General features: G+C 43.0%; 2 protein-coding genes across 4 annotated transcripts in view; both read left to right on the forward strand.

Moving 5' to 3' along the window:
* The window catches only part of LOC103104114 (zinc finger protein OZF-like), a 122,851-nt gene that overhangs the window by 30,385 nt on the left and 69,046 nt on the right, over nt 1-23,420 (forward strand). The window lies entirely within an intron of this gene.
* On the forward strand, nt 444-23,332 carry LOC100618983 (zinc finger protein 420-like). 3 transcript variants are annotated; one of them, XM_056812500.1, is made up of 6 exons: nt 444-688; nt 4,254-4,305; nt 5,404-5,528; nt 13,995-14,121; nt 15,542-15,637; nt 18,929-23,332. In XM_056812500.1, exons 3-6 carry the CDS (start codon nt 5,526-5,528, stop codon nt 20,959-20,961), a joined length of 2,259 nt encoding a protein of 752 aa, XP_056668478.1. In that variant the 5' UTR covers nt 444-688; nt 4,254-4,305; nt 5,404-5,525; the 3' UTR covers nt 20,962-23,332. The 3 variants fall into 3 exon arrangements, with proteins under 3 accessions (XP_056668478.1, XP_007477712.2, XP_007477710.2); XM_007477650.3 differs by lacking the exon at nt 5,404-5,528 and having other exon boundaries at nt 13,970-14,121; XM_007477648.3 differs by lacking the exon at nt 5,404-5,528.

Here is a 23,420-nt window from a genome sequence, read left to right on the forward strand (position 1 = left end):
CCCTTCCGCTCAGAGAAGCAACGGCTTTCTTCATGGTCCCAAAGTCAGAGCAGGCCCCGAATCCGGTAGAACACTAGGGGTCCTCCAGCCTTCCTCTGCAGGTCAGGTATCCCAGCCTGCCCTGTGGTAGGAAGGCGGAGAGAGCCAAAAGAGGACGCGGATCCCTCCGCTCTCACCCCTGACTGACAGGTTCACAGCCCATCTTCCCTGTCCTCCACTCAAGCTGGTCCCTTCCTCACTTCTGGCTCTCGCCTTCCTCAGCCCTGTTCCTGGGCCAGCAGCTCAGACCTCCTCATTAGCGGAAGGATCCAAAGGACTCCTAGGAAAGAAATTATCTGACAACTCCCAGTGCTCTTCCACAAGCTTGCACAGACAGGAAGGGCGGGGCCACGGGCCACAGGGGAGGGGCGGGGCCGGGGCGGGCCCATCTTTGATGTGGAGGAATGAAGGAGAAACTCTGAGGAGAGGAACGGGGAGGCGGGAAAGAAGGGGTTCACCGGGATACTCAGAAGGGAGGAGTCGGAGGAGGGGAATAAGGGTGGTTCAGCTTCAAGGGCTGGGGAGGGGCCTTGGAAGGAGGAAGTGACGATTGTCAGGAGTCGCACCTCTTCCTCCAGTTCCAAAGATTTTCCTACCATGGATCCTTAGCCAGTCTTTTAACTTCCTGCACCCTGTTCCTCAAGCCTCGGTAATTATGAAGTGGTGGCGGGGGACAGCGGGAAAGGGGGGCCCGAGTGGGGAGGGGCCAGATGTGAAGGGGCCTGGCTTTTGCTCGTGGAGGAGAGGGCGGGAGGCAGAGAGCATCACTCTTCTCCCCACAAGTTAGAGCTGGGAGGCGCTTGCGGATGTACCCTGGCTGGGGCTGAAGTTGAATTTTCCCTTTTACGAGTCGCTTCGGGGCAGACCACCTCCCGCCTGTGCCTCCTTGAGCCTAATTCCTGCAGTTGGGAGCCCTCCCCCTCCCCACCACAGGTTGGGATGGGCTGGCTGGGTTCAGAAAGGAGGTGGAGCTGGAGCAGAGCCAGAGAGGCAGTGCAGGGTTGAGAATTTCCTGAGGGATATCATATATCCCTGTGGCTGCTGTGGCTGCTCTGGTCTCTGACAGGGGTCTGCTGTGGCCTCCTCCTTTCTCTCTGAGTTTTTATTTCCTGCTAAAACGACCTTCCTGGAGGGGATGTCGAGGGGGCTTGTACCAGGTGCAGTTTTACCAGGCCTTGTAAGGACCCAGTAGTCCTGCCTCCCAGCCTCTGGGCCCCAGACCCTCAAGCTCCTGCTCCCCTCCCCCCTTGGGCAGCCTCTGCTTCAGTCACCCCAAGAGCACTTTATTCTGCTGTAGGGGTTAAAATTAGGAGCTTGACAAAGATAGGAGAGCAGTTTAACAAAGTTTTGTTTTAATTGAGAAAAGATTAGTAAAGGCGGAAAGATAGAAAAGAGAGAGATTTAAGGATCTTAGTGCTGCCTAAAACCTACCCCAAACTTCTTATATCAACCTATAAACTACCTAAAAACTGTTCTTTAAGAGAGCTTCACTACTTCTTCAGCCTCACTAACCAGGCCAGAACTACACTATTGTTGTCTCTATATTCCAACTGGATCCCTAAACAAGGGACAGCTGCCCCATCTCATACTCTCCTGGAGATTCTCCAGCAGCCAAACTGGCCTCATCCAGAGCCAGCATCTGCACCTGCTCTCAGGAAAGGTTAGAGGGAGAAACACCCCCCCTCACACTTAATGCTTGCCTTTATCTCTCCCTGTCAGTTGTCCTTCTTAACATCACTTCCTGTGGCATCCCAGTGGTACCCTAGTCTTGAAAGTATTATTGACTTTGTAACCTATGTGCTCATGTACCAGACTGGTGGTCATATTATTTCTTGAGCATTGTATTTAATTGGTACTCTATTAATTGTGAGCACTCTGTAATCCTACAGTGCAAATGTCAGGAGAATTCCTGGGCAGGACTGCAGCTGCCACATAGTCATAGCTCCTACCTTAAGGGACCAGATTCCCTTCCAGGTCACATGTTTGATTCACCTCCTCTTTGATCTTGTGGTTATGAATTGAGCCAATATCAAATGCTATGTATGCTGTGTCACATGTTCATTAGCTCCCTCCTATTCCCCATTCCTTGATTCTCAAATAGAAGATTGGGGATACATGTAGCTCTTTCTTTCTCTTCCACCATAAGAGGAGCATGCACGCTGGAGCCCATGTTCTTGAAGGCTCCACCTCTGAGTCTTTCTTTCTTTCTTGTATTTCTCTCTCTCTCTCTCTCTCTCTCTCTCTCTCTCTCTCTCTCCCTTCCTTCCTCCCCTCTCTCTTCCTCTCTCTCTCTCCCTTTCTCTTTCTCTCTCTCTTTCTTTCTCTCTCTCCCTCCCTCTCTCTCTCTTTCTCTCGCTCTCTTTCTCTCTTTCCCCTTCACCCATTTCCCTTGGATCTGTAGCTTTCCTTCTCTGGTGTCCACCCATGAATATATTAATTTTGGCTACAGGCAGTCACACTTCCTCTCTTAGAACAATTTCTATTTCCTTTTCCTGTGGGCTGGTCTCCAGGGTAACAGAGCTTCTTTTGGGTCTGACTCTACATGCACTGAGCCAGCTCTTTCTTAGAGCAAGGTGTTAAGCATTCCCTTTTAAACTGGCTAAAGAGACAATAATGACCAGAGAGAGGGAAAAGAATGAAGAGTTCAGGAAGGCTTCCTAGAGGAGGTGAGATTGTCCTTTGGACTATAGGGAACACAAGGATGGGTAGGGAGAACCTATCAGCTGCCCTGGGGGACAGTCAGTGAAGGTGCTTCTGGCCAGGAGGTGGAGGTGCTATTCATGGATCCCTAAAAAGCTGGTGTGGCCCAGGGCAGAGAGTGTAGCAGGGAGAAGGGGGATGGGGCCATTAGGGTTGGGGGTGACAAAGAGCATCATGGGTTTGATGAGGGGAGCCTGGGCCAGAGGAAAAGTCACCTTAGGGGCTGAATGGAGGCTGGCAGGAAGGGAAACAGAAGAGGCCAGGAGGCCAGCAGAACACCAGGAAGGCCCTGCTGTCAAGGATGTGGGGCTGAGGGGAGGAGAAGGGCTTCCCCATAGGGAGGACTGCCCTCTGGCCAAGGCATCCCCACCTGGGCTGCTGGGCACAATGCCAGGCCTGCAGTGGGGAGGACCTGAGTTCCAACCTGGCCTCTGACACTTCCTGTACTCTTGGAAGCTCGCTCTTTTGTCTTTGAATCCTGAACCTGGCCTGTGGCCTGGCCCCCTGGAAGGGCTTCCTGGCTGGAGGATCTCCCCTTGGAGCACTTGGAAGCCCATGACCCTCCAGCAGCCCAAGGGGGCTTCCAGCAGGCACTTAAGGACTTCTGGGATGAGAGAGCTCCCAGGGGGTTCTCCTGTAGCCCCTGCCCCTCCCCCAGAGCAGGGCTTTGTCTTAGGCCAGTTTCTTGTCAGATTTGGCCCACCTTGGCCTCTTGGCCCCATCCAGACCCTGTTCCTGTTTATTCCCCTTCCCCCCCACCCCCACCCAACTTTCCTCCTCCTCCCCCCACCCATACTGACCCCCCTCCTTCACCTGTCCAATTCTCCTGAGATAGTTCAAACCCCACCAGAAGACCCAGATGGCCCCTTGTTGTAGGTCTCACATTCTCTCACCCCTCCCCATGGGGCCTGCTCTCCCCCTGGAGCTTTCTGCTGCCCCCACTTCCCTGAGGCTATATCTAGACTGTCTGGCGGGGAGGGAAGGAGAGGGCAGAAATGAGGGGGATGGAAGGAGGGACTGGGTGCAGGGGGAGGGGGGCTCTCTCCTGCCCAGCCTGGTGGGGGTGGCCCAGGGGGGGGATCTCAATTCTGGGGTGGAGTCTAGAGGTTGGGGTGGGGTCTGGGGAGAGAGGGGCCATTCCAGGGGCCCAGGGATTCCTGACCCACAACTCCTGCTTAGAAAGGCCTCTGTGCTGCCATCATACCTGGCCCTCTGGGAGGATCCCTGAGCTCTGCCTTCCTGCCCTCAGGCCCTCTCAGGAGCCAAAGGCTCCTCCTCAGGGCCCCCGGGAGGGGACTCCAGGCCAGCTCCTGCTGCTCAGAAGGCCAGAGAAGTCAGACATTCCCTGGGCCAAGGGAGGCCTGTTGGGAAGAGCTTGGCTGGAGCTCCATTGAGGGGTCCAGAAATTTGGGGGGAAGGTGGGGAGCAGCAGCCTGAGTGGGGAGATGAGGCTGGTAAAAGATGGAGGAGGCTCCCCAGAGGGACTGACTGGGGCTCCTTTGCTGCCTCTACAGGGAGCCTGGAGTGCCAGGGATGGCCTTGGAGAGGGACAGACTGCTAGGCCAGGTAAGTGCATTCCAGGCCCAGATGTGAGCCCTTCCGCCAGAAGGCCCTTCCCTGGCTGGTAGGTGTTAAAAAAACATCCAGTTCAACTCAGGATGCAATGTTGAGTTATGGGGGTGTATGAGTCAATTATCAAAAGGAGAGAAAAAACAACCAAAAAACATAAGGATAAAAAATTCAAAATAGACCCTTGTATAGGTCCAATTTAAAGTAATTTCTGTCCCACAAATCTGTAGGACAGAATGCAGTAATATTTCGCTTATCCATTTGCAGCCAAGACTACAGGAAGTTGCCATAATATAAGAAGGAAAGGAACTAGAATTCTATTTTGATAGGGAAGTGTCATTCCCTCGTCTGATTTTTGACATTCTCAGGGATATAGGGAGCCAGCAAGATAGTCAAATTTTGTACTTGTATGAGTACTTCGCAAAGAGTGTAGATACAAGGAAGTTCTAAGACTTAACATATATCAGGTGTCGCAACCTTGAGTCCACATTAGTATTTCATATGTGCTCTTTTTGGCACTATTCAGGTTAAGTCTGTGCTCCTTGTTTTTTATCCCTTTTTCTGGAATCATACATAAACATTAATCACAGTCCTATAATATTTTATCAATAAATGGCAGGTTCCCATAGTTTAAAGCTTTTAGGTATATTGTAAACCTTAAAATTTCCCAGACCCTACTTTATAAGATTGGATTAAGACCATCCCCATTTGGGCTGTGAACTCTACTTAAAGCAGGAATGTGAGAATTCTACTTTACCTACTTGGGTCTGCCCTAGGGGAAGATAAAGTTGTAAACTCTTTTCTGAACAATGAAAAGTACTTAAACCCATACTTTTCTTAAGCTAAGTACCTATAAAGGTCAAGCAACTTGTGAATTTACAAGGAACAAAGAACTGGAAAACTTACTCAGAGCTTTCCTGGTGTGAATTACTCAAAAATCCACACCTTCTTAGGTGTGGACTAAAAATGGGCGGTCCTTTAGAAACATCTACAGTGATTGGTAGATGTAAGGACTTAGGGGAGGTGACAGAGGAGATTTTGCCCTTAAAAATAAGAGCTCAGGGAAGAGTGGAGGAGTGATTCTGAAACATTCAGATTGGAGAGACTCATTCTGAGGAGACTGATTCTGAAACATTCAGATGGAGGAGGGAGCTGGTGAAAGCAGCTGAGATGCTGCTGGCCTGGTGTCATTAGAAATCCTTACTTAGACAGATCTTATGGTGAGTTATAAAAAACTGACTGATTTCTCTTTTAAGACTCAGGTCTAGGCCATATTGGCTTGAGGCCCTTCATACTTATTTCTTTTTTTCTCTCTCTTTGATTACTCACTGTATTGTTAATTAAAATCTCTATAAAACCCAATTGACTTGGGTATTTGAATAATTGGGAATATTTCCCTGGCGACCACTTTATATTTGATTTTAAACCCAAGACACTGTAGTGAAACATATTTCTGCAGTCAAATTTACTCACCCTCTCTTATATCTATTACAATTTATATCTTCCACTATTTTTATCACTAGTTTAAGACCTCAACCATTTTAAATATCACAATATATTGATATTATAGCAAGAATATATATTAACTTCTATTACTGCAGGAAAAAATATTAATATTAATTATGTATACCTTCAGTACAAAAATGAGAAAAAATAAAATATTCTGATCAAAAAAGAAAAGAAAAGAAATAAAAATAAGGAAAAAATCAGTAATTCAATGTGTTCTCGAAAAAAAAAACAGCATCCATTTGTCTATGGATTATTATCTCCAGTGCATTCGATAGGTTTCAGTCAATCAGTCTCAGCAGAAGATGCTTTCTTCACATGTGAGCAGTGAATCCAAGAGTCCTTTTCTCTAATCTTTATGGATGTTGGAGTAGTTAACAATATTTGGAATGGTCCTTCCCACGAAGGCTGAGTTGCTCCAGTACGCTTGAAATTCTTAATATACATGTTGTCTCCTTGGGTTCAGGTCATGCAGAGAAAAGTCAAGTGGTCCGGCTTTTACTGCAGCTCCGGATTCATGAAGTTCATGCAGTTTGTGCTGTAATAGTAGTATATCCCCCTAATAGTGATGTATATGCCGGGGAGAAAGGCTTAACCTGTATAGGCGGATGTCCAAAAAGCATCTCAAATGGTGACATGTGTAGGGCTTCTCTAGGCCTGCTTCTAAGATAAAATAGGGTCAGAGGGAGAATTTCAGGCCATTTTAAATGTGTCTCTGCATAATTTTCCAATCATACTTTTAAGTTCTTTGGTCATCCTCTCAACTTGGCCTGAACTCTGGGGATGATATGGATCATGGAATATTTGAGTTATCCTCAAGCAAGAATGTATCTGATTTAGAACAGAATCAGTAAAATGACTCTCCCTATCAGAATCAATACGTGCTGGCAGGCCAAAGCGAGGAATAATTTCTTTTAAAAGCACCTTAGCAACAAAAGCTGCTGTGGCTTGGGCTGTAGGAAATGCTTCTGGCCATCTGGTCAGTGATCTACTATGACCAGACAAAATTTATAACCCCACCAGCAATGAATTAATGTCCCTACTTTACCACATCCCCTCCAGCATTCATTGTTTTCCTTTGCTGTCATATTAGCCAATCTGCTAGGTGTGAGGTGATTCCTCAGAGTTCTTTTGATTTGCATCTCTCTGATTATAAGAGATTTAGAGCAATTTTTCATGTGCTTATTAATAGTTTTGATTTCTTTATCTGAAAACTGCCTATTCATATCCCTTGCCCACTTATCAATTGGAGAATGGCTTGATTTTTTGTACAATAGATTTAGCTCTTTATAAATTTGAGTAATTAGACCTTTGTCAGAGGTTTTTGTTATGAAGATTGTTTCCTAATTTGTTGCTTCCCTTCCAATTTTGGTTACATTTGTTTTGTTTGTACAAGAACTTTTTAATTTGATGTAATCAAAATTATTTATTTTACATTTTGTGACTCTTTCTATGTCTTGCTTGGTTTTAAAGTCTTTCCCTTCCCAAAGGTCTGACATGTATGTATACTATTCTGTGTTTGCCTAATTTACTTATAGTTTCCTTCTTTATGTTCAAGTCATTCACCCATTTTGAATTTACCTTGGTGTAGCGTGTGAGGTGTTGATCCAAACCTAATCTCTCCCACACTGTCTTCCAATTTTCCCAGCAGTTTTTATTGAATAGTGGATTTTTGTCCCAAAAGCTGGGATCTTTGGGTTTATCATATACTGTCTTGCTGAGGTCACTTGCCCCAAGTCTATTCCACTGATCCTCCTTTCTGTCTCTTATCCAGTACCAAATTGTTTTGATGACTGCTGCTTTGTAATATAGTTTGAGATCTGGGACTGCAAGGCCCCCTTCCTTTGTATTTTTTTTTCATTATTTCCCTGGATATCCTTGATCCTTTGTTATTCCCAATGAACTTTGTTATGGTTTTTTCTAAATCAGTAAAGATTTTTTTTGGAAGTTCAATGGGTATGGCACTAAATAGATAAATAAGTTTGGGTAGGATGGTCATTTTTATTATATTGGCTCGTCCTATCCATGAGCAGTTAATGTTTTTCCAATTGCTCAAGTCTAGTTTTAGTTGTGTGGAGAGTGTTTTGTAGTTGTGTTCATATAGTTCCTGTGTTTGTCTCGGGAGATAGAGTCCTAGGTATTTTATTTTGTCTAAGGTGATTTTGAATGGGATTTCTCTTTCTAGTTTTTGCTGCTGAGCTGTGTTGGAAATATATAGAAATGCTGATTACTTATGCGGGTTTATTTTGTATCCTGCAACTTTCCTAAAGTTGTTGATTATTTCAATTAGCTTTTTGGTTGAATCTCTAGGATTCTTTAAGTAGACCATCATGTCATCAGCAAAGAGCGATAACTTGGTCTCCTCCTTGCCTATTTTGATGCCTTCAATTTCTTTTTCTACTCTAATTGCTACTGCTAGTGTTTCTAGTACAATGTCAAGTAGTAGAGGTGATAATGGGCATCCTTGTTTCACTCCTGATCTTATTGGGAATGCATCTAGTTTATCCCCATTGCAGATGATATTGGCTGATGGTTTTAGATATATACTGTTTATTATTTTTAGGAACGACCCTTCTATTCCTATGCTTTCTAGTGTTTTTAATAGTAATGGATGCTGTATTTTATCAAAGGCTTTTTCTGCATCTATTGAAATAATCATGTGATTTTTGTTGGTTTGCTTGTTGATATGGTCAATTATGTGGATGGTTTTCCTAATATTGAACCAGCCCTGCATCCCTGGTGTGAATCCTACTTGATCATGGTATATGACCCTTATGATCACTTGCTGGAGTCTTTTTCCTAGTATCCTATTTAAGATTTTTGCATCTACATTCATTAGGGAGATTGGTATATAATTTTCTTTCTCTGTTTTTGACCTGCCTGGTTTTGGAATCAGTACCATGTTTGTGTCATAAAAGGAGTTTGGTAGAACTCCCTCTTTGCTTATTATGTCAAATAGTTTGTATAGTATTGGGATTAACTGTTCTCTGAATGTTTGACAGAATTCACTTGTGAATCCGTCAGGCCCTGGGGATTTTTCCTTAGGGAGATCTTTGATGGCCTGTTGGATTTCATTTTCTGATATGGGATTATTTAAGAATTCTATTTCTTCTTCTGTTAGTCTAAGCAGTTTGTATTTTTATATATATTCATCCATATCACCTAGATTGGTGTATTTATTGCCATATAATTGGGCAAAGTAATTTTTAATGATTGGCTTAATTTCCTCTTCATAGGGGGTGATGTCCCCCTTTTCATCTTTGATGCTGTTAATTTGCTTTTTTTCATTCCTTTTTTAAATTAGATTGACCAGTACTTTGTCTACTTTGTTTTTTCAAAGTACCAGCTTCTAGTCTTATTTATTAAATCAATAGTTCTATCACTTTCTATTTTATTAATTTCTCCTTCATTTTTTAGGATCTCTAGTTTGGTTTTCTTCTGGGGGGTTTTAATTTGTTCTCTTTTGAGTTTTTTTTTAATTTACATTTCCAATTCATTGATCTCTGCTCTCCCTAGTTTGTTAATATATAAACTCAGGGATATGAATTTACCTCTGATTACTGCTTTGGCTGCATCCCAAAAGGTTTGAAAGGATGTCTCACCATTGTCACTTTCCTTGATGAAATTATTAATTGTTTCTATGATTTCTTCTCTAACTAAATGATTTTGGAGAATCATAGTGTTTAATTTCCAATTAATTTTTGATTTGGTTTTCCATGTACCATTACTGATTATTATTTTTATTGCCTTGTGATCTGAAAAGGATGCATTTATTATTTCTGCTTTTTTGCATTTGTATGCCATGTTTCTGTGACCTAATGTATGGTCAATCTTTGTGAATGTGCCATGTGGTACTGAGAAGAAGGTGTATTCTTTTTTGTCCCTATTTATTTTTCTCCATATGTCTATTAACTCCAATTTTTCTAAGATTTCATTCACTTATTTTACCTCTTTCTTATTTATTTTTTATTTGATTTATCTAAATTTGATAATGGTTGGTTCATATCTCCCACTAATATGGTTTTACTGTCTATTTCTTCCTTCAATTCTCCTAGTTTCTCCATTAGAAATTTGGGTGCTATATTATTTGGTGCATACATGTTGATTAGTGATATTTCCTCATTATCTAAAGTCCCTTTTAACAAAATATAATTACCTTCCCTATCCCTTTTGATCAGGTCTATTTTTGCTTTGGCTTTATCAGATATCATGCTTGCAACTCCCGCCTTCTTTCTATCAGTTGAGGCCCAGAAGGTCTTACCCCATCCTTTAATTGTGACCTTGTGGGTGTCAACCCGCCTCATGTGTGTTTCTTGAAGACAACATATGGTAGGGTTTTGGATTCTAATCCATTCTGCTATTCGTCTATGTTTTATGGGTGAGTTCATCCCATTCACGATCAAAGTTATGATTGTCACTTGTGGACTCCCTGGCATTTTGATATCCTTTCCTAATTCTAACCTTTCTTCTTTAGCTCTAAACTTTTAATCCAGTGATTTACTTTAAATCAGTCCCCCTAGTCCCCTCCCTTGATATGTTTCCCTTTTTGTTCCCTCCCCCTGCCCCCTCTCCTTCCCTCCCTTTTTGTGTTCCCTCTCCCCCTACCCACCTTGGTTTTCCCTTCTCCCTACTCTTGTTGGGTAAGATAGAATTCAAGATCCCAATGGATCTGGATGTTCTTCCTTCTCAGAGTTGATTTCCCTGAGAGTAAGGTTTAAGTAAAAACTCTCTTCCTCTCCTTATAGGAGTTTCTTCCCCTCCCCTTCCCATGTGAATCTTTGTGTGAGAAAGATTATTCTATTTGGTTTTTCTTTTCCCCCTATTTACACATTACATTTTCCCCACATATTAATATATATAGATTGATATAAATGTAGTCCTTATAGAAGAGTGTTTGAATAAAAGAAAAAGATAACATTTTTCTCCTTTTCCCTTTCCTTCATATTTACCTTTTCAGGTATTCCATGCTCTTTGTTTTTCGATATCGAACTTTCCACAGAGCTCTGGTCTTTTCTTTGCAAAAACTTGGAAATCTTCTATTTTGTTCAATGCCCATACTTTCCCTTGGAAATATAGTCAGTTTTGATGGATAGCTGATTCTTGGTTGAAGACCCAGCTCTCTTGCCTTTCTGAAAATCATGTTCCATGCCTTATGATCATTCAGAGTGGAACTTGCAAGGTCTTGTGTGACCCTGATTGGCATTCCTTTATATCTAAATTGTCTTTTTCTGGCTTCTTGTAAGATTTTTTCTTTTGCTTGAAAGCTTTGGAATTTGGCAATTGCATTCCTGGGAGTTGTCTTTTGGGGATTTAGTGTAGAGGGTGTTCTGTGAGCTCTTTCAATGCCTGTATTGCCCCCTTGTTCTAGAATCTCTGGGCAATTTTCTTTGATTATATCTTGTATTATGATGTCGAGTTTGCTATTTATTTCTGGCTTTTCTGGTAGTCCAATTATTCTCAAATTGTCACTTCTTCCTCTATTTTCCAGGTCTACCACCTTGTCAGTGAGATATTTTATGTTCTCTTGTAATTTCTTGGTCTTTTGGCTTTGCTTTATTAATTCTTGTTCTTTTGCAAGATCATTGTCTTCAAGTTGCCTGATTCTGACCTTTAAATGGTTTTCCTTTTCAGTTTGGTCAAACCGATTTTTTAGTTGCATGAATTCCTTTTGCATTATTTCCCACTTTTCCTGCCAGAAGTCTTCCATCTTTTTGATCATTTCTGATTCAAATTCTTCAAGAGTTTGTGGAGAGTTTCCATTTCCTTTGGAAGGTTTTGGAGTATTTGCTTGTGTTTCCTCTTCTATCTCCTCTGTATTCTGTATTTTTGCTCCATAAAATGTGTCCAAAGTTGCCCCCTTCTTCTTCTTTTTCTTGGTGTTTTGAGGCTCTTGTACTTCTGTACTGTTTGCCATATCTATCTGAGTGAGGAGGACTGGCTCTTATCTGTCTGATGTTCAGAGGCTTTAGTCCCAGGCAAATTGTCAGTTCTCTGCAGCTGCTTTGTCTTCCCGGGGAAGCCCGGGGTTTGCTGGTGTTTCTGGTGTTACTGCTCTCAGTTCCTTTCCGATGCTTCTCCGCTGCCTTGCTTCCATGCTCTGAGCCTGGCTCAGCACTGTCCACTAGGTATTTCAGTGTCTTTGCGGGCAATTTACTGTTCTTTCAGAAGACCTGGCACTCTGAGGGGGGAGGGGCCGTGGCTTCCTGGAGCTCCGAGGGCTCCTAATAGGATTAAGTTCAGCTGGGTTGGACTGAGTGTGCCCTGGCGCAGGGTCTTTCCATGAGACTCAGATGGAAGGATCCAGCCAGGGGGCTACAGGCTCCCCCCCCCATCTCTCTCTGTTTCCCTGCCATCAGAGTTGGGTGTCCCCGCAACTGGCTCAGGTTGTTTTCAAGATGAGGCCTTCAGAATAGTCGGCCTTGAGGTCCTTTTGCCGGCCCTGAGGTTCCCACTGCTGCCTTGGCTTCAGCACTCTGAGTTGGGGGGGGATGGGTCCTGGGACCTTCCTTCTGCCTATCCCTTAGATCCGAATGATCTAGGGTTCTGGCTTTTGGGAGGCTGTACCTTTTGATCCAGGTCCAGGAGGAGGGTTCCCGTGGTCTATCCTGTTCTTCGTTTTCCATTTCGGTGCCCTAGGAGCATATAGTTTGTGATCGGTAAGGAAGGGTTTTCTGAGATCTGAACTTTAGCTCTGGCTAAGCCGCCATCTTGACCGGAAGTCTCCTTAGGATCAGTTCTAAGAAAGTTTAGTGATGAGGGTTAGGCAATCAGAGGTAAGTGACTTAACCCAGGATGACACAACTAAGACGTGACTGAGGCCACATTTGAACCCAGGTCTTCCTGACTCCAGATCTGGCACTCTATGCACCCTATGGCCTGGCTGTATATAGTTCCAGGCATTTTCAATGGCTTCATCTCATGTCTGGAATATTTTTCCTCCACATTTCAGATCACTGACCCCTTTAAAATTCTTGTAAGTCACAACTAAAGACTAAAAACTTTCTACAGGAAACTTTCCCTTGTCCCTCTTAGAGTGACTTCATTCTTTCCATTCCTCCCTATTTCTCCTTGACAGAGCTTGCTTTGTGCCCATGTGTCTGTGTATGATCTCCCTCCTGCACTGGGATGTGAAGTCCTGAAGGGCAAGGACTGTTTTTTGCCTCTTGGGGAATACCCAGAAGTGCAGAACAGGTGCTGACTGTAGAGGGAATGGAAATGAAAATTTCTGTTCTTTGAGATGCCCTGGGTGTGTCCTCTTCTCTGTATCTACCTCCTCTTCTCCCCTGTGGTCTTGCTGTCCAACACAAGAAGTATCCATCTTCCTGGAGTAGATGGGACTCCACACGATTCTTCCCATGATTCCCTCTGTCTTTGTCTTCACCTTTAGCCTTCCCAACTTTCCTCCTTCTTCCCTTTCTCATTGTCTGTACTTTTTGAAAGAAGCTTCTTTCTGTTCTCTCTAATGTTTTGCTACTGCTACTGTTGTCTTCAGTTATTCATCCTCCTGCATTTCTGCGGTGTTTCTTCCTAAAAACAGTGCAGACTCCTCTTCATTAGTGAACATCTACTGTTCTGCCCAAGATTGTGAAGTTCACATTTGCAGGAACTGGGAGTGAAATTTAACCAAAGGGTAAACTGAGGCAACTCTAAAAGGAAGACAAGCAGGGGAATGCTGCCTGTCAATAAAAGGGACAAAGGCTTGTATCTATTAATGCTCCAGTTACTTTAGGGGTGGTGGGGATACAAAAGCCCCCTCTCCTCTCTCTTGCCTTTTACATTCTCCAGCTCCCCCTTCCCTCACTCAGACTCTGGCATGTTGATGATTCTCACACTGATGCTGGTTGACTTGGACACAGCAACAGGGCAACAGACATGTGACTGAAAGCTTCATCCCACTGCTGGGGCCCTTGGGATCCAAGCTACAATGGGGGTCCCCTTGATATTTCCATTCACATAGTAGAAACTCCACAGTTTCCTTCCATAGCATTATAGAGCTACTTTCCCCAAACTTATATTGGGCTTTTAAAGACTCAGCTTCAAGTGCTGGCTCTGACACTGACAAAGGGCAGAACCTTTGGGCCCCTCCCTTCTCTGTGGGTCAGTTTCCTCCTGTAATTGACCAGAGGTGGACTCTTCATTGTAATGTGGCTTTCAGCCCTCTCTTACTTGGGCTGCTCTAGGAGGTGGTGACCTTCAAGGATGTGGCTGTGGACTTCACCCAGGAGGAGTGGTGCCTCTTGTCCCCTCCCCAGAAGGAGCTGTACAAGGAAGTGATGGTGGAGAATGCCCAGAACCTGCTCTCTGTGGGTAAGGAGCCCTCTTCCTGGTGCCTGAGTCTGTTATCCAAGGGAATATTGCCCTCAGCAGCAGGCATGGTTTTGTGCAGTTTTCAATCATGAAGAAGGGATGAGGGCTGGTATGCTCAGTCCCAGAGCCAGGCACCTCCTGCTGCCTGGTTCTCCTCTAAAGGGACTTTGCATTGTGTAATAGGACCTTGGGTGTTCCCTTTGTTGCTCCTGAAGTCTGAGATCAAATACTTGTTGGAGAATCTCAGACATGGAAGTAATCTCAGGGCTGATTCCATCTCACCTCTCCCTGGCCTGGTAGTGGGTCTCTCTGTGAAAACTGTTCAAGTGGGTTTTCCTCTTAATTTCTTCCCCTCTAGAGTGGATCTCTTTGCAGGATCTTCATAAACTTGTAGCACAGAATTCCTAGGTGTCTCCAAAAGATCAGTTTTGTTTTTAGTCTTTTCTCTTATTGCCCTAAAACTCCAGCAGAGCCAGTAAGGAAGGGAGGGCAGAAATGAAGCGTTTATAATTACCTGCTCTTGACCCTGAGCTCTGCTTAGGGTTTTCTCTGTAATATTATGGCACTCCTTCCTCACCTTCATCTTCCTAATGCAGTGAAACAATTACCTCCATTTTATAGATGAGGAAATACATTCGATTAAATGGCTGGTTCTGAAGCACCCACATGGGAGGTGTTTCTGGTGAAATGTAAACCGAGGCCTTCCTGCCTCCAAATCTCAGGGCCCTGCCTTCTCCCTTTCTAGCTGCCTCTCATTTCCAGATAATGAAAAACTATGAACTGAGTCCAGCCTTCTCTAAAGAAAATGCCCTAGAACCTAGTGGTTCCAGATTGATTCCCCCACCTTCTCCCTCCCCTCCCCACACTAAATGCTGTGGAGACTCTCCTCCAGGAGTCCCAGTAAGTCTCTTGTAGGCCATGCTTACCATCCTCTGTGGTTGTTAGGATGGGTGGACTGACTGAGAGACAGCATTGGGCTCAAGAAGTATTGTTGAGTTCTAGGGCAGAGACTGCCCTAGAAAACAGTCCATGAGGATCAGAGTGGTGTTAGGGAGGGAAGAGCAGGCAGGGTGATGGGACAAAATCTGATGCCTCGAGGTCCCTGGGTCTGGGGCTTCAGACTGACCCAGAACACTGACCCTTAGACCCAGTGTGGGAATTGAGTTTCTTCCAGAATGGACCAGAACAGAATGGGGGTAAGGGGGGCCATTGGTCATTCCAGGTCCCACAGCAGTATAACAAGCTCATCCTGCACTGGGGTCCTGCATTATAGACACTGAGGGTTGAGGGCAGACCCCTGTGGCAATCCCATGGAGAGAGTCTTTGAGTGGTATCATTAGACTGCCCAACCTTTCCCTAAAGAGAATTCAGTGATGAGCTTCTCTCCATCCTCCTCTTGGACTAACTCTCCCTTGTCCAGGGATTCCTGCTCCCCCAGAGGATGTGATTTCTTATTTGGAACACAGGGAAGCCCCATGGATACTGGATGAGGAAGACCCGAGTTGCTGCTGCCCAGGTAAGGGAGGGGAAAAGTGGTGTGGGAAGTCTAGGGTGACCAGTGGGTTCTGTGTGCTCTGGTGAAACCAGGGCTAGGTTTGGGGACAAGAGGACCCAACTTGGAATTCTTTTTCAGAGGTTTTAGCAGGGTCTCCCTGGGCATGTCACTGAAGCCCTGAGCCTCAGTTTCACATCTGTAAGATGAGGCTGTTGGACTCCATTTCCTATCTGCCTCCTTCATGGGATCAGTTGTGACCCTCTAAGAAGTCAGTGTTTGAGGCTGAAGGGCCTAGAAGTCTCCTGCAGGTCCCAGAAGGGTTGAGCTTAACCCCTCTGAGCACTTTAATATCCAGAAACATGTATGAGTTCTTGCTCTGTTTTGGGTCCTGAGCTAAGTTACAGGGCACATAAAGTGCTGCAAGTGGACATCCCCTTCCCTTATTGAGCTCACCCTCTGGTAGAGTAGACAGCAGCATGCTCACAGTTCTGTTGAAGCTCTTTAGATCTGAGCTCCAGAGTCAGGAGAGAGAAGACTCTAAATGAAAGGAGCACTAGAAAGGTCTAATGGAGAGAGGTGACCTGGGATTTCTGGAGAGCAAGATTGTGTCTTCTAGGGAAAAGTAAAAGAGAAAACAAGGGGAAAGCACTGGAACAACTCAATGCAAATGGCAATTGCTAGCAGTTTAGCCCTAAGCCTGAAAACCAGTTTTGGACAGTATCTCATCTGGATGAGGAGGTCAAGTGAGAATGTTTGGGGCACTGGGGAGAAATGGCTTATTGGTTCCCAGAGGAAGAGAGCCATTGCCTCATTAGTATGGGAAAGGCTGAAGTTGAAAGAATAATGGGGGCACTGGAGGGAGCAATAGTCGGGCTTTGGTGAGGGATGAGATAGAAATTTTTTGCTCATGGAAAGAGATTTTCTTTAGGAGAAGAATGACCACTTCCTTTGATCTTGAGGCCAAAAAGGAAAAGGAGGCAGCTCAGCTGAGTGAGATGTGGAGGATGGGAGATCTCTGCAGAGAGTTGCAGCTTTTGTTCAGTAAAATATGAGGCCAAGTTCTCAGCTTAGAAAGTGAGACGGGGGTGGGAGGAAGGCATAAAGAATTGCTGGAGACCAGGAAAATCTTTGGAAGGCTGCTGTGGTGGGTGTCAAAGGGAATCCATGAGGGAAATGTCATAGGATTGCTTTGTGTAAAATGAGAAATAAAACCCTTATATATGATGTTATTTTAAACTAGGCTTGATGGAGTTTGAATACTTCTTAACCAGAGGGTGTCAAAGGGGAATGTCCCTGTGATGAAACCACAGTACAGGGAGACAGCATCCAATATTCAGATAAAAGACAACTATGGGGTAAAGAATTGACGTTTTTCCAGGACTTAGCAAAATGCCTGGCACCTCTCGATATCCTTTCTGATTACAGACCTTGTCAGGATGTCAGTTATGGTGGCTGACCTAGGGTTTGACTTAACGAAAGTCTCTTAGAATCGACACCTTATTTGAACTCTTGCCCTCTATTTCTTTGTTACATTCCAAAGACGTATATGACTGTATTCAATATAAATTAACAGTGGTTTATTGTTATGACAAGTAAGGGAAAGGTTTAGAAAAGTGGGGTTGAGGACATCCTTAAACTAATCTATTCAGACTGATCTTGAGTCCTCAGCTATGGTCCCTGAGTGAGACCAGTCTAAAAGTATTTCTTCCTTTTCCCCTAAACTCTATTTTACTTAAACTAAATTCCCAAGTATTAGTTTAGTCTTGTGTCTTGAGATGTAACAGAGATAGATGATTCTTCTGGTCATACACACAGACTTTCCGCCTAGGATAAATCCTACTTGGGTCAATCTCAAATGTCCTGCACGACCATCAAAGTTTTACAAGATGAGCTTTAAGAGGATTGATAAACACCAGAGTCAGTGCAGTTTATTTGGGATACTTCAGGCTATTTGATGAGATGAGATTTCCCATATCAGAGCTGCTTCACTCTTTCAGGGCTCAGGATTCCACTCCCCCTTGTGTCCTTTCAAACTTTCTCAATTTCAGTTTCTATACTTGCCATGGTTAGGACCCGACTGAGATCAGGGAGCCTCAATGTAGAGTAGAACTAGGCAGCTCCTGATTTTCCTTCTCTCCATTGACCTGCAGCCCATGAGCAAGAAAGAAGACTGCTGATTGACTTGGAAGAGATCCAAGGCTAAGTTTTCCCTAAATCATCAGCTCTTTACCCTTTCCTGGTCTCTGGGCTCAGTCTTTGTCTTGTTCTTGGACAATCAGGTGACCACAACACTTCACTTTAGAGAGATGAGAGCCTAGAGAGGAACCTCTGGGATCTTAAGGATTAGGTCTGCTCTAGTTCCAATGGAGTTACTGTTGACTGCTGAGAAATAAGGGCAAGAGAGTGACAAACAGGAGGCTGAGGGCAGAGCCTGCATTTACCTACCAGAAGAGAGACAGAATTTAAGGATTCTGGTAGAGTTTGGGCCTGATATAATCCCTGGGCCCAGTCAGTAAACATGTATTAAATAATAAATATATCCTAGGATCCATGCTAAACCCTGAGCACACAAAGGAAGGGAAACACCAGTCTGGGGTGTCCTGGTGCTCACAATCTTGAACCCAGACATGGCAGTGGTTTATAAAAAAGCAACAGATCCTGAATCTCACTCTGAGATGATCCAGGGAGAAAGGAGTATTGGGAATGAGAATGCATTTAATTCAACATGGAAATCATGAACTAGAGGAGTAAGGAAACTGAGTTTAAGGAAAAAAGCAATCAAAGGAGGAAATAATCCCAATTCTAATGATAAAAAGAAACATCACCATTTGCGTATGGTCCCTAGTATTTGTCATACACTTTATTAATATTATCTCATTAAATACTCATAGGAACCCTAGGAGTCACTTGATATTGTTATGTCCCATGTTATAGCTTCGGAGCCTTAGACCAACAGAGCTCCTGTGACTTGTCCTGGCATAAAAGGCCTAGCAAGTTTCTGAGGTACAATGAGAATACACTATCATCTGTACTGGCATTATTAAGAAGAATATCATGAAAATACCAACATCTATGTGAGGTGGGAAATAGGAAGAGAATTGTTCCAGCTTTCCTGCCCATTTCTTTACAAAAGAATCATGGACTCAACTTATTGTATGAGATATATATTTAAACATTGGAAATGCCATGTTTTTTTTTTAAACTGTATTCGATAGAAGAATTTTATTTTCGTGATAAGAGGAGGAAAGGAGACAGAGTTTTATATGTGTATATGTCACTATATATGCATTTTTTATTGTTTGTTTCTTTTAGAAGGAGAGAACAGACCCAAAATCAAGGTGAATCCAACAGACATGAGCCTTCCTGTGGAAGACATGGACCTACAAAGATTCCTGAGTGATGATCCTGATAATGTTGCTTTCAGAGAATTCTGTGTTGCACCTCAACATTCATCTCATATTGAACATAAAAGAATTCACAGTGAAGAAACATCTAGTGAAAGTAATCAGCTCAGAAGGACTTTTATGCACAGGGCCACTCTTGCTAGACAGGAGAGAATCCACTCTGTTGAGAGAGGTTATGAATGCAAGAAATGTGGAATGACATTCAGTCAGAGCTTCAGTCTTGCTGTACATCAGAGAGTCCACACTGGAGAGAAACCTTATGAATGCAAGCAATGTGGAAAGGCTTTCAGAAAGAGGTTCAAACTTGGTGTACATCAGAGAGTCCACACTGGGGAGAAACCTTATGAATGCAAGCAATGTCGAAAGACCTTCACATGTAACTCTAAACTTGTCGTACATCAGAAAATCCACACTGGAGAGAAACCTCATGAATGCAAGAAATGTGGAAAGACTTTCAGACAGAACTTTGAACTTGCTGCACATCAGAGAATCCACATGGGGGATAATACTTATGAATGCAAGCAATGTAGAAAGATATTCCCTTATAAATCCTCTCTTGCTATACATGAGAGACTCCATACTGGTGAGAAACCATATGAATGCAAGCAATGTGGAAAGGCATTCAGTCGAAAATCCCATCTTGCTACACATTTGAGAGTCCATACTGGGGAGAAACCTTATGAATGCAAGCAATGTGGAAAGACTTTCAGTTCAAGTTTCGTACTTGCTGTACATCAGAGAATTCACACTGGGGAGAAACCTTATGAATGCAGGCAATGTGGAAAGACTTTCAGACAGAGGTTTGAACTGGCTGTACATCAGAGAGTCCACACTGGGGAGAAACCTTATGAATGCAAGCAATGTCAAAAAACATTCACATGTAACTCCAAACTTGTTGTACATCAGAGAGTCCACACTGGAGAGAAACCTCATGAATGCAAGAAATGTGGAAAGACTTTCAGACAGAACTTTGAACTTGCTGCACATCAGAGAATTCACGTGGGGGATAAAACATATGAATGCAAGCAATGTAGAAAGATATTCCCATATAAATCCTCTCTTGCTATACATGAGAGAATCCACACTGGGGAGAAACCTTATGAATGCAAGCAATGTGGAAAAGCATTCAGTCGAAAATCCCATCTTGCTACACATTTGAGAGTCCACACTGGGGAGAAACCTTATGAATGTAAGCAATGTGGAAAGACATTCCCATATAACTCCTCTCTTGCTTTACATCAGAGAATCCACATTGGGGAGAAACCTCATGAATGCAAACAATGTGGAAAGGCATTCAGTCAGAAATCCCATCTTGCTATACATGAGAGAGTCCACACTGGGGAGAAACCTTATGAATGCCAACAATGTGGAAAGACATTCAGATATAACTCCAAATTTACTGTACATCAAAGAATTCACACTGGGGAGAAACCTTATGAATGCAAGCAATGTGGAAAGGCTTTCAGACAGAGATTTGAACTTGCTGTACATCACAGAATCCACACTGGGGAGAAACCTTATGAATGCAAGCAATGTGGAAAGTCATTCCGTCAAAGATCCAATCTTACCATACATCAGAGAGTCCATACTGGAGAGAAACCTTATGAATGCAAGCAATGTGGAAAGGCTTTTAGTCAGAACTCTTCTCTTGCTTTACATCAGAGAATCCACACTGGGGAGAAACATTATGAATGCAAGCAATGTGGGAAAATATTCACATATAACTCTGAACTTGCTTTACATCAGAGAGTTCACACTGGAGAGAAACCTTATGAATGCAAGCACTGTGGAAAGTCATTCAGTAAAAGACCACATCTTGCTGTACATCAGAGAGTCCACACTGGAGAGAAACCTTATGAATGCAAGCAGTGTGGAAAGACATTTAGTCAGATCCCTCATCTTGCTCGTCATCAAAGAATTCACACTGGAAAAAATCCTTAAGAGTAAAACTGTTATAAGGAATTGAGCATGAGGGGTTGCTGCAAAAGATGAGACAGGAACGTTCCAGAATTCTGGAGAAGTGTCAGGACCATTTTTCTTATAAAAGACAATTAAGCAGGAGGTTTTGTTTGTCTAATCTCCTAGGGTGGACTTGGTGAACTAGCTCTGGTGGCTTTCATTGTTATCCTTTTTGCCAACTACCTGTTCCTGTGTATCTTGTTGAAGCTGGCTGAGAGATATTCCTACAGAGCTCCTTGAGACACCTAAAGCCATTTGTCAGTGAGACCTTCCCTTGAGCCCTGTTCCTGCTTATCTTTCAACCTTACTACCTCTGTCACCATATAAGGGAAAATTCGGGTTACTAAAGTGTACTTAATATTAGAACTGGGACTCTTAGATAGAGAGATAACTGACAGTACAGATACCATCTCTGAAGCTACAAACTTGTTTTTCTGCAAGGTTTATCTATATTCTTTAGAGAGATCATCAGAATTCCCTTCCATTCCTTCCCTAATATTCAGTAAACCCTTTTCAATAGTATTTGGTATCCTGTAAGCTTTTTCCTGTTCACCTTCCCAAACCCTATGTCCTTCTGATACTGGTCCTAAATAGTCATATCTTTCTAGAAACAATCATTTTAGCCATACACAGTTCTTACAAACTACATGAAAAGATGTTCACACGCAGCTCCAGTCTTGATATTATGTGAAGGAAATTTAACCTGCCACCTTCTGTGGCAGCATACCAGGCATGTGCCTGAACTTGATTCAGAGGTGAGGACTGCATGATGGAATACATTGAGTGAGGATTGAATGGCAGGCGGAAAAAGGCAGCAATAGAGTCAAAATCATGAGACAAGGGCAAGGTGATGTGGTCTGCTCTGCTCCCCTGAACAGCCCAGGCAAAACAGAAAGCCAATGTTGGCTCCTGTGATGTGATTTGTGAGTTAGTGGGCAGAGAAAAGTGTTGATAAACAGAGGCAAAAGTAGATAACCAAGCTGATCTCTTTCAGTTTTGTTGCTGACTGGACTTCCCTTTGAGCATGGCTAGAACACCCTAATGGTGGTCACAGAATATCAAGCTAATTGGAGCAATGAGGAAAGTATATCCCTAATTTTTCCATCTTTTCCCCTTACTAGCTTAAAATAAATAAAATTAATTTTGGGCCAGTCTCATCTTTCTCTTATATTACTCATCACAGAAATCACAGACATTCACACTGACCTCTCAGCTTGCTCAAAATCAGACAATTTACTATTTCATGAACTTTCCTAAGATTATGTCCAAATGGGTATATGATTTAAACCTCAAGTGTGATCCCATAAGCAAATTAAGGGAACATAGAATTGTTTACCTTTGAGATCAATTTATTGGTAAAGGAAGAATTCATGACCAAATAAGAAATAGATAACATTATTAGGTCTAAAACAGGTAAATTTTATTATATTCAATTCAAAATAGACTGCTTTCCTTTTAGATGGTCACCGTGGTGAGTGTAAAGGCTGATTTCTTTCCTTGCCCTTTCTGGAGGTGTGAACCTCTGAGAAAGGCCCATTGTCTTGAGACTCCTTACCCCTGACTGGTGCCTTAAAATTTCTAACTGGTTCAGAGGAAACCGGAGCTTTCTCTCTTTTCTCTCCCCCCTTTTCTCTCTTCCTTAAATATTCCCTCTATTGTAAAATAAACTACCATAATTCCATTTACTTGAGTAATTCATTTTGGAATTTAGTAATTAAATCCCTGGTGACCATCAATTAAATATTCAACCAACCTTAGATTTAACAGTTGGAAGGCCAGACTCCCAATAAAGCTGAACCCTGGTCAAATTGAGAGCAGAGATCCTGGGCCTTAAGAGTTAGACTATTTTATGCCAAGAAATCTGATGGCTCAGTGACAGAAAATAGAGTCATAATGAAAAGAGAATAGATACAAAATTGTTCATATGAGCACCTTGATGACACAAGTGCAATTAATCTGGTAAGTGTAAAAATCACTATGGGTGGTAACTTTGTAGTACGTGGTGTCTTGGTGTTTTCACTGATGATGATGGTGGAATAGTAGAAGTCAGCGGTTTTGGTTAAATTATATGTAAAAACAAGAGTGAACCTCCACTTCCTGCATGATTTGTCTTATTCTACAAACAAGACCATCTTCCCCCTTTTTGTCTGATCATCTTGTTATACACCCAAGAGAGGTGTAGTAGGATTTATGGAATCTCTTGGGTTATAGGCTCAAGTTCAGGATGGAAACAAGATTTGATATTACCCTAAACTGTAATTATCTTAGCTAATGTTTATAATTTTTATAAAGCAAACTATATTATTTGACTGAACTCAAAACTAATTGTATTATAAAAAATTATAAAGGCTAATACTTGTAATATTTATTGGGAAAAGAGAAATGGGGGGATTGGAAAAATGAGGATAAATGGGAGGTTGTATTAGGGTATGGAGGAGTTG

This window comes from Monodelphis domestica, chromosome 1 (assembly GCF_027887165.1).
Source record: "Monodelphis domestica isolate mMonDom1 chromosome 1, mMonDom1.pri, whole genome shotgun sequence".
Taxonomy (NCBI): Eukaryota; Metazoa; Chordata; class Mammalia; order Didelphimorphia; family Didelphidae; genus Monodelphis; species Monodelphis domestica.

Excerpts from the sequence above, each read along its gene's own strand:
- LOC100618983 (XM_007477648.3), top strand. The coding sequence starts at position 4,273 with ATGGCCTTGGAGAGGGACAGACTGCTAGGCCAG. Across the intron at positions 14,122-15,541 it reads CCAGAACCTGCTCTCTGTGG|GGATTCCTGCTCCCCCAGAG; the intron begins GTAAGGAGCCCT and ends TCCCTTGTCCAG. Across the intron at positions 15,638-18,928 it reads CCCGAGTTGCTGCTGCCCAG|AAGGAGAGAACAGACCCAAA; the intron begins GTAAGGGAGGGG and ends TGTTTCTTTTAG.